Source organism: Pseudomassariella vexata, assembly GCF_002105095.1.
Source record: "Pseudomassariella vexata strain CBS 129021 chromosome Unknown BCR38scaffold_9, whole genome shotgun sequence".
Classification (NCBI taxonomy): Eukaryota; Fungi; Ascomycota; class Sordariomycetes; order Amphisphaeriales; family Pseudomassariaceae; genus Pseudomassariella; species Pseudomassariella vexata.
In genome coordinates, this window is record NW_024467964.1 from 62,402 (window position 1) to 74,350 (window position 11,949).

General features: G+C 53.1%; 4 protein-coding genes across 4 annotated transcripts; 3 read left to right on the forward strand and 1 right to left on the reverse strand.

Annotated features, from left to right (window-relative positions):
- Window positions 1–1,780: 1,780 nt before the first annotated feature.
- BCR38DRAFT_232081 (uncharacterized protein) lies at window positions 1,781–3,166 on the reverse strand. The gene is made up of 3 exons (XM_040854324.1): window positions 2,500–3,166; window positions 2,106–2,449; window positions 1,781–1,993 (listed from the first exon to the last, which is right to left on the reverse strand). Exons 1-3 carry the CDS (start codon window positions 2,731–2,733, stop codon window positions 1,897–1,899), a joined length of 675 nt encoding a protein of 224 aa, XP_040713901.1. The 5' UTR covers window positions 2,734–3,166; the 3' UTR covers window positions 1,781–1,896.
- Window positions 3,167–3,416: 250 nt separating this feature from the next.
- Window positions 3,417–4,606, forward strand: BCR38DRAFT_345712 (Alpha/Beta hydrolase protein; the record flags this gene model as incomplete). The annotated part of the gene is made up of 2 exons (XM_040856200.1): window positions 3,417–3,699; window positions 3,756–4,606. The coding sequence occupies 2 exons, from the start codon at window positions 3,417–3,419 to the stop codon at window positions 4,604–4,606; spliced, it is 1,134 nt and encodes a 377-aa protein (XP_040713902.1).
- Window positions 4,607–6,877: 2,271 nt separating this feature from the next.
- BCR38DRAFT_410515 (uncharacterized protein) lies at window positions 6,878–7,702 on the forward strand (the record flags this gene model as incomplete). Its single annotated transcript, XM_040858472.1, has 1 exon — window positions 6,878–7,702. The coding sequence occupies one exon, from the start codon at window positions 6,878–6,880 to the stop codon at window positions 7,700–7,702; it is 825 nt and encodes a 274-aa protein (XP_040713903.1).
- A 1,063-nt stretch (window positions 7,703–8,765) lies between these two features.
- BCR38DRAFT_394684 (uncharacterized protein) lies at window positions 8,766–11,949 on the forward strand. The gene is made up of 2 exons (XM_040857615.1): window positions 8,766–10,509; window positions 10,615–11,949. The coding sequence occupies exons 1-2, from the start codon at window positions 8,868–8,870 to the stop codon at window positions 11,637–11,639; spliced, it is 2,667 nt and encodes an 888-aa protein (XP_040713904.1). The 5' UTR covers window positions 8,766–8,867; the 3' UTR covers window positions 11,640–11,949.

Consider the following 11,949-nt stretch of genomic DNA (forward strand, 5'->3'; position numbering starts at 1 on the left):
ATATTGCCACACAAGAAGCAGCGTAAACAAAATATTTGTACGCTTTGACACAAGAAAAAGAAACGAAAGGAGTTTCGCGCAACCGTGTATCATATCCCTAGGCGCGGTGGAGGAGGTCGATGCCATCAGTTGCGGCACTAATCTGATCGTGAGGTCGAGGCTCGTGTTTAAGGACAATAGTGACGGCCACTCAGAGGTGGGTTGATGAGCGACACAGTCGTTGCGTAGAAAAGAACCCGATTTCCAAGTAAAACAAGTACTCAGGTATCTTCTCAATAGGATCGGCACCTAGGAACTGATGTCAGCCAGCATTGACTGCGGGATTAAGCTGTAGGGATACGCAAATCGGGACGCACGCGAGATTAGTCGGTACTTTGGTTACCTCAATTAGGCGCAGGGGTCACTGGCGTAAGTGATTGATGCCTTTGGTTGGTTCAGAGGCGGATGTTGCACAAACACGTTGAATGTGGCAAATCAACAACTACTTTACCTTGGGGGGAGCATAAAGTTGCAAAGGAGGGCTCGAAAGCTTTTGCACCTGGATTTTAAAGTGAGAGCTATACGTGTCCTCTAGTTAAGAGCAACTGGAACTTATTTGCGAGTTCTGTTGGTTCTAGTACCTGCTTGAAATAATCTACGAAGGGGACAAGCTATGGTTGCAATAGACTGCAAATGAGACTTTGAGAACAAAATAATGATGGCTTGATCATCCAGGCTTGTCCCAATAGGCAATTGAACAAACCCTAATAACGGTTGAATCTTTTAGGCCGATTGCGAAAGTTTGGCCTGGACAAACCAAGGATTTGTGGAACTCCAACCACGAATCAGAACTACTGCTTGATATGTTCAACCCGAAGTCATAGCATGAAAGTGCTTTTATTGGCCTCGTAGTATGACTCTGGATCTGATCCTTAGAATCTATACTTGCGTACGTCAAGTCCATGGGCGACTACATTACACTTTCGGCTTGCTTTGCTTTGTTCTACTCATAAAGCATTCCCTTCTTGATCCCCTGCTTCAAGTGAGCACTAATTCTTAGATCGAAGAAAAGCAGTTGACTTGTTGCGCTGCTGGGTTTCCCCATTTCTTATCAGGGTTCTTTTTTGTTTTCGTTATGGTCCAACAGCATGGTATAGTCGACGGAGTCCAAGCTCAGAAAGATGGGATGCAGGGTGTAACGAGTTTATACTTCCGGACCCTGCATTCGAAAGGTTTCATCCCTATTATTAATTACGGGACACGGCGCGTCCTTCTGGGTGGTGTGTAAGATTCCATCCGTCGCCTATCTCACATAACCACGACAGAAGCAGAACCGATATGCCCGAACCAGTCCGTATGAAACGCTCAGAGACACTGCGGAGTTGTTTGTGGCGGTGAGTCGAACACTGCATGCGTATCCAGAGAAAACGGTGGTATCTCTGGTCCATTGCGTGCAAGTCTCCTCAGTTCCCAAGAAACAAGAAACCGGCGAATCCACGGATGACGTTGAAATTACAGTCCACGCATGTCATCAGGCCTCCTTGTACCGACTCTGGCCGTCACGGCGTTTCGCCAAGTACGCAAAGCCTGGCAGCGCCTTGTTTTGCCCAGGAATTGGTAGTTGAGCATATTCAGGGTTCAAATGACGTCGGATTTCCCATTTATTGCGCTGCAAAGTATCAGTAGAACATGATGCGAGGCTATTGAAAATCAAAGTACCTGCACAAACGCTTGTGGGAAGCACCTTCGCAGTAAGCGAGGAGGATCGTCTCTCATTGATTACGATGCTTCCCCTAGGAAGGAATCATCGTAAGCGCATAGTCGCTCATGAATTCGGGTTGCAATGCTGTCCAATAACCGGCGTAATGGCTCGTCGTAAGCCGCAATGTCGACAAGTCGTTATTGATGTCCGTCCATCTACGCCGTCAACAACGTTCGATGGCCCCGATTCCTCTTGGAAAATTCGCGACGCGCAACCACACTTTGGACAGTAGAATTCGTTACGTGGATTGTCCTAATACAACCCAAGGACCTTGTTAGTATGGACCTTCAACAAGCGCTCTGAATGAGGGGAGCGAGGGGGGGAGGAAGGTAAGGGAAGCAAAAGGGGTAAAATGCCGACGTACGAGTTCTTGGTCGAGTGAAGAGAATCAGGCATGATCGGCACGAAGAGGAACTCGTGTCTGCATGGTACCTTGTCTAGCTGGAGTAACAGGTCACCCTCCCTAACGATGTTGACAATGTCTCCGACGTCCTCGCCTGCGCGCAGCCGCTGCAGAATGGGCCCCACGTCGCTGCTGGGCCGCGTCCGTAGAATTTGGATGAGCTCCTCGTATGTGTGGTGCTTTTCCTGCAGCTCCGAGAACCTGCGCTTGAGCGCATCTGAGTGAGTTTCTTCGCCCGTGGTTTCGTACTCGCAGTCGATGTTAAGCTTGGCACAGCGGTCGCATGCTGGCCGTTGACCCCCGCACTTTCCAGTGATCAGCGATGGCAAAGAAAATATTTTCCCTGGTATCGTACTTTGGATCGCTTCTTTCTACACTGGTTGCAAGCCGCTAATACGGCGCGTCTCTTGGGTTGCGGCAATACAAGACCAGGTCCGGGTGGAGGCTCTGCGCCATCTGACGGTGGCCGGGGCAACAGGGGGCGTAGAGAAAGCGAGTTGCTAGAATCGTGAGGCTCCATGGGTGGTGAATGAAAGGCTTCGTCATAGCTAAGGGGAAGAACCGTCTCATGGTTCCTTTCGGACGACATGAATGCTGGGTTTTATAGCGAACTGCCCGTTGTTGCGAAGAGCGTCAATACAACCCAAATAACCGCCATACCCATGTGGCAATATCTGGAGATAGACCTCCGCTACGACTAGCCCAAACATGAACGATGTTCAGGAGCTCGGAGCCGGGTCCGCGGTGAGCAGAGCCACTGATTGGCTGCTGAGCCCGGAGTGGGTCCGGTATAAGGGATCTGACGGGTCTCTGCCGCCCTATCCCTACGTCCATCAGATGTAGCATGCGGGTTTGGGAGCTGGTTCGCTGTCCCCCGTGAGACACCCTGGACGCAAAGTTGGCAATCCCCGATTGCAACTTGTAAAGATTTCGAGACCAGAGTCAATTAGCGGGTCCCAAGTTCCACATGTGACCCACATCGACCTTTCAGTCGCTTCAGTGGCGGCAAGGCACAAAACGCTCCTAATTCTGGGCCCAAACGACCACATCAGCACATCTTATAGATGAATTGTCGCACATTGATCATACCCGCGAGGAGTCGAGAGCCGCCTTCCACTTTTGGCAACCCCGAAATTCCCGCATCATCAAAAATCCGAAGGCCAAGGGAGGATGGCTTCGGCGTCCGGCTGGTTCGGTGGTGCTCCGGCTCCCCGAACTATCCTAATCGGTACGATGTGTTTGTCGTTGGGAGTCGCACTGCAGCTGTGGATGATGTTGCCAAGGCGAAAGGCAGGCCTGGCCACGTCTTCGCTTTCGCCAAAGTCAGCTCTGGCAGGTGTCTCCGCATCTGAGGTCGAAAGTTTGCCATACCCGCCGGATGTCTTGCCTGGTGGGAGGGATGTCCCCACTTCGTATGGTTCTATCCGAGTCTTTGAATGGGGGCCCGAAAACGGTCAGCAGGTCCTCCTTGTCCATGGAATCAGCACTCCTGCGATAGCCCTTGGTGACCTTGCGCATGAGCTTGTCGGCCGGGGCTACAGGGTGATGCTCTTTGGTAAGTCGTCGGAATTTATGTTCCAAGTTCGTCGCACTCACAACCTCGCCGTCAAGACCTCTTTGGCCGAGGATACTCAGATGCGCCCAACGACCTCCCGTACGACGTGAGACTCTACGTGACGCAAATTCTGCTCGTCGTAGCCTCCTCTCGTATTTCATGGACCCATTTCCATCTTGTCGGATATTCCCTTGGCGGGTGTCTCAGTGTGTCGTTCGCAAGATACTTCCCGCATCGTTTGGCGTCCTTGAACCTCATCGCTGGAGGCGGGCTCATTCGCCCGTATCATGTGGGATGGAAGAGCAAGCTGCTGTATAACTCGGGGTTGCTGCCCGAATGGTTGGTACGGTACCTGGTGAAGAGACGGAACCGCCCTGTCGAAAAGCTCCCGATAGCCGCGAGCCCAACTGACATCGTCGCGGCCGAAAGCAAGATGCAACCAGGCAACGGCGATGCCAGTGGGGGAACGGGGTTCGACGCGGCTTCGATATCGAAATACAGACCAGGCGTCACAGTGTCGTCTGTCGTCGCCTGGCAGCTGGATCACCACCTCGGTTTCGTCAATGCGTTCTTGAGCACGATCAGGACGGCTCACATCTATTCTCCGCAGGCTGACTGGAGAGTTTTGGGTTCAATCCTCGCCGCACGAAGACGGAGTTCTGCGGACGGGACAATCCTAGCACCCGGGCTGGAGAAGGGCAAAGTTCTGCTCGTCCTCGGGTCTGATGACCCAGTTATAGTTTCAGATGAGACGATACCAGACGCCAAGGAAGTGCTGGGAGAGGATGCTGTTGAGTGTGTAGTCCTGACCGGTGGCCATGAGATACCAATCACGATGAGCACCGAAGTTGCGTCTGTTTTGGACGCCTTTTGGACGGCCGATAAGGAACTTGAGGTACAAGGATGACCCGTAGGATATGACAGGTAGAAATTATTTACCATACTAGTATATACCTATAAGCACTTCGGACTCCCACACACTGCCAGGGCTGAGTTGATTGGTCCGTGTCTCATCCCGACTTTGGCAGTGCAGTGTGGGGCTTTGACGTGGTAACCTGTCAGCTCATCCAATTCCATCTTGTGCGGGCATCTATGGTTGACTGATGGGAGTGCCGAATTCGGAGAAGCTCGTCCCAAGGGGCCGATGGCAAGAAGCAGCTAGTAAGTGACCCACCCGCTGACATTGAACATGTCGACACTGGTTCATGAATGCTGAAGGGTCAATGGAGTTGTCTTAGGTCAACGGCGGGGTACGTATTCATGGCATGCAGTTGTGACAGGCCGCAGACGTACACTGCGCAAGTGGATTTCGGTACAAACAAAACGAACCATATGGTACGAGACCACTCATATATGTGCCGACAATCAACCCACTCGGAGCTGCGGGGCGAGTCATTCTATACCTGGGTAAGCCGTCTCTTCTGATGTGCATTGATATTCTGTGTTTCACATAGCATCCCATGTGCGCCCATCCTTTTACGGATAGCCTCGGAGAACACTTGACAAGTCGCCGTATTGAGCTGTTGATCGTAGTTGCCACCATAATGGTTGTGTGTTTGTGCCACCACTTGCTGGAGAGTACAACACGAAGAGTCTGGAGTTTGAGGGTAACTAGCAGGCAAGTCGAATCACAATCATGCGTGGGGAATGTGTGGGGAGGCCAATCGACTCTTGCAAGGAGAAATCTGGCCAAAAGTCTGCGGCTGTGCCGTCAGTGCCGTCAGTGCCGTCCCGTCAATGCCACTAGAAGAAGCAGACATCCGTTGACCGGCTACGGCACTTAGTCGTATCGCATGGACTTGGGGCAAACCTCGCAGCAATCATGCAAGATGGTTTGCTATTCGAGTCTCAGATTCTGCTGAACATCGCGGACCCAAGCTTGCCAAACTACATGCCCGGCTGCATGTCTTGGCAGCCAAGGGCCTCGGCGGTGGGCATGAGATGATCTTCGAGATTCAGGATACCTGTTAGAGCGGTACTTTATCCACTATTGACAACTACAAAGACGCAATGGGGTCCAAGGAAAGACACGGCCACACTGCCTCCTGTCGATCCCTCACGCGTTTGACGGTTGTGAGCTGTCTCGTGCGTGAGATTGGCGTTGGCAAACACTTGGTGTTGGTTGGATCCTTCCAATCGTCCACGTCGTAGTTGCAGATCTTATCTGGAAAGCAACCCCGTCATGATTACCAGCGACGGAACAGATGTAGAACGGCCCCAAACACGTCGGAATGTCTTCTATCAGCCCTTGCAAGTGCGCCTATCCGTCCAGGAGCCAGCGAATCGTTGGTGTTGTGTTGGTGCGCCATGAGAACGGGTTGGCACGCTGAGGATCTCACTAAGCCTGGTCGGGAGACTTACATCAGTTGTCAAGCCGAGATGTCGATTCTTATTTCCCCAGTCTTTAGATTGACCGTGACGTCGGATTCCACACTAAGGTTTGTTAGTGGAGAGCAGGCGTCCGCGCGGCAAGCCTTAGCAGATGCATCGCCCGGGCTAACATCCCTGCCAATACCCCATGGTCATGAGATAACAGCTGATCCCATTGGCGGGCTGTCGGGACACTCGCTGCAACATCTGCACAACCTCTCCCGCCGACTGGAATCCCCCAACCCAGAATACTGCCCTTCTTCTCAATACAGACATCCCAATTCACTCCGTCACCTTCGATCTGCCTTTCCCTCTTCGGTCTCCAGGGTCCCCATCCACATTGTGTCTCGGCGCCAGACCAAAACATCGTCGGTTGGAGCTCTCCAGCGCTCTCAATTCCGAGGGGCATTTACCCCGCTCTTTCCCTCTGATATAACGTTCGCCTCCAATCAGCCATCAGAGGGTCGACGTGGTATAGTGGCCTTCTAGTGCTTCTATTTGCATCACAGGAAGCAGCATATTCGTTTGTCACACCCACGCTACTACACACCTTATCATCCATCCCCACAAAGAACAGGCCCTCTTGACTCGTATTATCTCTCTGCCATTACCACTATCGACTGTCTCTCGATATTGGGAGCTCGGATCACACAAGTACCGTCTGGGAATAAATACACCAGGCACCCGGTTTCCCCTCTCTGCAACCACCCTCGCACCTCATTGTCGTTGCCGAGTACAAATATCATCTCTCACCCAGCATCACCATTGCAACCTACTATCCTTTAGTTCTTTGTCCGTTACCGTCAAGATGTCCAACGACAAAAACGACAGCGCACCCAACGACATGGGCCGCAACCGTCGTGGTTCGGTCACTTCGGCTGCATTCTCGAACCTCTTCCAGCGGAGCAATTCTACCTCGACAGGATCGAACAATGGGCCTGGCTCGTTGACTGCGCAGGCTAGAGACCAGCGCAGACGTCTATCGGTCACTACCTTGGGTCTATCGGGAACAGGCCCTGCGTCGGCCTCGACACCATTCGGAAGCTTACGACGTGGTAGCATATCTACAAACACGTCCGACTCCATTGACGAGAATGCTGTAGATGATGACGACTCGTTGCGAACCGCACCCACTACTCCCTTTGTACGTCGCATGAGCTTCGGCGCCCAAGCCATGCGTTCTATGCGTCAACCCGGCGGGGGAACAAGCCCCGGGTCAGCTGGTAGGCCCGACCAACCTCGACGTTCATCTGGCAGCAATGGCCGCAACCCTCCTCTCGCTTCATTTGCTGCTCGGAGAACGAGCAACTCTCAGGCAAGCACAGCACTTCCCGCAAGAACCCCATCTGACTTGCTCTCTTCTGCCGCTCGCCCAGACCAAGGGTTCAACTGGTCCGAGCAGCTTAGATCCCGTGCCGAAAGCAGCGTTTCGGGCATGCGCCCATCCTTCGCGCCTGGCATTGCTAGTTCTCCCCCGCGAGCCGGCAACGGTCAACATGACCGCGCCAAGTCGGTCTCCGACATGCCTGCTCCACCCCAGCAGGCGGCTGCTCTGAAGCCCAAGCAACCAGAGCGACCCAAGCCCGATCATATGCAGGAACGAATCCTCAAGGGCGATTTCTACATGGACTGATGGACTAGCGGTCAGTCCGCAGACCTGTGTCATCATGACACCGACGAAACGACGAGGTGATTTTGGACTCGTGACGACAACGTCATAACATACACAAATCTATGCCACAATGCCTGAGACATAACTTCTCTGGTCGCATCACTATTGCCACCAAACATAAAACTACGGCGTCTGCCTTCTGTATTTCCTCTTACACCGTCCTTTGACTAACGTCGTTCGTTGAGAATTTTTCCAGGCGTTGGAAGGATGCGACGGGCAAATCGAGGCGATCTGGCGGCAGCTTTTGCTGGGAAATTGACTTGCGCGACGAGAAATGAATTGAGAGCCGTGCCCGGAAGAGGCGGTGTGGCGAATTTGAAAAGCCCTGCGGAAATCTGGCTAGGAAAACCGCTTCGACTGTCACCGAGTGAGAAAACTAAGATACACGGCCGAGAATTGGGGGCTGGATGATGCCCCGGAGTCCAATGCTGGACGGGTCAGAGCAATGTATATAGGAGTCGATCAAGGCGGGGATTCGGACGCAGCTGTAAGGGAGCCGGACTACGAATTGGTATCAAGCCAGCGCGATGAATAACTACATCTGTGTGCGCCGCTGAATTGGGGAATGGAGTATATTCCAACCATGCAAACCATAATTCCCTGATAATTGATCCGTGAAGATTCCGAAGTGTCTGATGGGAACATACCTGAATTGGGACTGGCAACAGGAACTCATACCCATAATGGATGGTGGAATCTAGATGACAAATATGAAGGGATGAGACAGGTTATGCCCTCGTACCATGAGAAAGCTCGACGTATATGGTACATGAGATTGATATTAACTATGGCATCTGTACTCCCAATGCCGACAGGATCATTTTTTCAGCAGCTATAGTGTCTGAGGGTGTGCCCAGCATCTGTACTCGGTATCGTCAAGCTGATTCAATGCCCCGCCATTTTGCATGCTGGTCAACTGAGGAGTGAGGCAAGCGCCGAGGATGGTGGTCTGTGCCTCTCAAGGCTGCCACTACCCTTCTACTGGAACTTTGCATCGGCAAACCGGTCTCTACAAACCCGCTCCGTCAATACCATCATCGGCGGCCAGCATCACTTTCCGCCCGAGATCACTCTACAACGGGAACTGGGGCTTTGACGGTGCGAAAGTAGCTGCAAAGGTCCGGCCATGGACAAAATCGACCCTCTTCTGCTGCGCGGCACCGCGGACGAAAGAACTATCACCGTAAACCCGCCCGTCCACGACCCAAAGTCCCACGAGCCCAGCGCCGGCCCCCATCACGTCATTGAATCACCGTCGACATTATCGGGCCCGTCGCCAACGGGTGCACCGAGCTATAACACGCCTCATACGCCTCACACACCCATCAACCCGGGTCACGGCCTGCCACCGCTGTCAGCTGCCGGCGACACCCCCAACACCGATGGTACGGCCCATCACCACGATCCCAATGATCCCAAACGACCGCGCGCCTGTGAGGCCTGTCGCGGATTGAAGGTCAGATGCGAACCTGACCCAACAAATCCCAACCCCGATGGCCCTTGCAAGAGATGTGCCAAGGCTGGCAGGGCCTGCCTCGTCACGCAGCCGACGCGGAAGAGGCAGAAGAAGACGGACAGTCGCGTTGCAGAGCTCGAGAAGAAGATCGATGCGCTGACCGCGAGTTTGCATGCCTCAAGACAACCTCAGGAAGAGCTGCAGCAACAACAAGAAGTACAACAACAACTACAACAACAACTACAACAACAACAACAGCAGCAGCAGCAGCAGCAGCAACATGGCTACGGTGCTATGCCTCCGTACGGCAACACACCTAGGGAATGGGGCGTTCCGCCATCGAGGGAAACGATGCAGTATGCACCCGAGCCGGAGAAGTCGGCCGCACCTCCCATGGTCGTCGCGGGCCAAAAGCGTAAGTTTGCCGAAGCCGGAGACGGTTCTGCCGATATCTCAAAGGACTCCCCGACGACGCAGTCTGTGGCGGTCAGGAACCCGGAGACCGATATAATCGATCGCGGAGTCATGACCATGGACCAGGCGAATGAATTCTTTGCGCGCTACACCGACCACATGGTCTGTCATCTGCCTGCAGTGGTTTTCCCAGCCGGGACCACCGCTGCCGACATCAGGAAAACGAAACCTACGCTCTTCCTTGCCATCATGGCGGCTGCATCGTCGGACGCACCCGGCATTCAAAGACAACTCGTCAAAGAGCTCATGCAAACCTACGCCGACAAGATCATCATCTCCGGTGATAAGAGCTTGGAGATGGTCCAGGCGCTTCAAGTTGGCGTTGTCTGGTACTATCCGCCAGAACACTTCGAGGAGCTGAAGTTCTATCAATTTGTGCACATGGGTGCTGTCATGGCAATCGACATCGGCCTGGGCAGGAAGAAGAACAGCCCAAAATCACGATTGATCCCTTACACTTGGCGCGACCACCCATTCAGGAAGAGCCCCCTTCCCGACCCCACGACGATCGAGTCTCGAAGGGCTTGGTTAGCATGCTACTTCCTAGCCTCTAACGTGGCCATGGCACTGCACCGACCTAATCTTATAAGATGGACGTCGTTCATGACGGAGTGCATGGATATACTCGAGTCATCCCCTGAAGCCGCACCAACTGATAAATATCTGTGTCATTTGGTCTGGACACACCGGCTGACTGAAGAGGTCGGACTTCAGTTCTCTATGGATGATCCTGGGGTCTTTGTCAATGTTGCTGAACCTAAGGTGCAGTACGCACTGCGAGGCTTCGAAAGAGATTTGACCAAGTACAGCGAATCGATCCCGAAGTCCGAGAATCTCCGTAAGTGATATCTCCGTGTCGTGCTCATTCCACGCCTTCTTCCACGCCTACGGCACCGCCCTCATCTGCCACCCATCTGCGCAACAGTTACTGACAACCTAGTAGCCTCTCTTGTGCTGAGCTTCCACGTACTCAGTCTTTACATGCACGAGGTCGCACTATACGTTGATAAAGAGGAAAACTTCAGACCGCCCTTCAACGCCGAGGCTCTTCGCGATCCAGTGCCAGGCCTTAACGAGAGCTTGACCGCTGCTCATATCGGCGCCTTGTCGTCATGTCTCACCGCAATCGACGGCATCTTCGACACCTTCTTAGCCATGGATACGCCTAGCATTCGCTGTCTACCTGTATTCAACTTCGTCCGCGTAGCATACGCGGTTGTCGTACTGATCAAGATGTACTTTAGCGCTAGCACGCCTAACTCAGAGCTCGGCAAGGTCATTAACAAGGACAACATGAAAGTGGAGGAATATCTGGACAAACTCCTCGACAAGTTTCGCGAGACCGCTGCTTCCGACAAGTCCAGGCCAGCTGGGAAGTTCCTCGTTGTACTTGTCATGTTGAAGAGCTGGTTTCAGAAACAGGGCAAAGTGCCCTTCCCGTCGCAGGAACAGGCCAACGCCCAGGGGAGCGACGCAACCAAGACGAACGGTGGCAGTTCCACAGCCCCGCATCAGCAGCAGCAGCAGCAGCCGCCGCCGCCACAACAGCAACAAAGTGAATACAACCCAGCGAACACACCGCTACAGCTTCTTTCTGAAATAGCGACCGGCAATGGCGCTCGTGGTAACAACCAGAACGCAGCTGCCGCCGGTGGTGGTAACGCTCAAGTCTTCCAACAAAACCAATGGATGCAGTCACAACCTTTCATATATGACTCAACCCCGGGCGGCGACGGCGTCAGTGGGGTGTCTTCGGGGAGTGCGATGCCCTACCTCAACAACGCCTTCATGGCGGACTTTGACTACACAAGTTTGGGTGACGGATTCGAGCAGGCCATGGGTCTTACGCTTTCTGGAATCGGAACAGGAGATCAGGGGTACGAGAATAGCATGCGGTATGTTATGAACGATGGATTTATGGGGCCTCTGATTGAGGGGATGCCAGGGGGTGGACTGTTCCAGTTCTGAGCAAGCCCAACCTGATGTCGGATCACGCCACCGGTGGACTAAGTTGCTTTCCTGACAATCAGATATGTGAGGGAACCCTGAAAAACGTGTGGTCGTTTGTCGAGGAATTTGTGCAGTCTCACAGAGTTCTTGCTGGGTGCTTGACCTATGGTGTCTCGAGAGGGGAGAACGGCACCTTCTAACTAGCTCATTTTTGGTGGATTATGCGGAAGTATTAGCTGTGGGGTCATATTGCTTGGAGTTCATGGAGCAGTGCTGTTGGGCTTCTTCAATTAGCAGTAGTAGTATTATTATATAGTGAATTAATCGT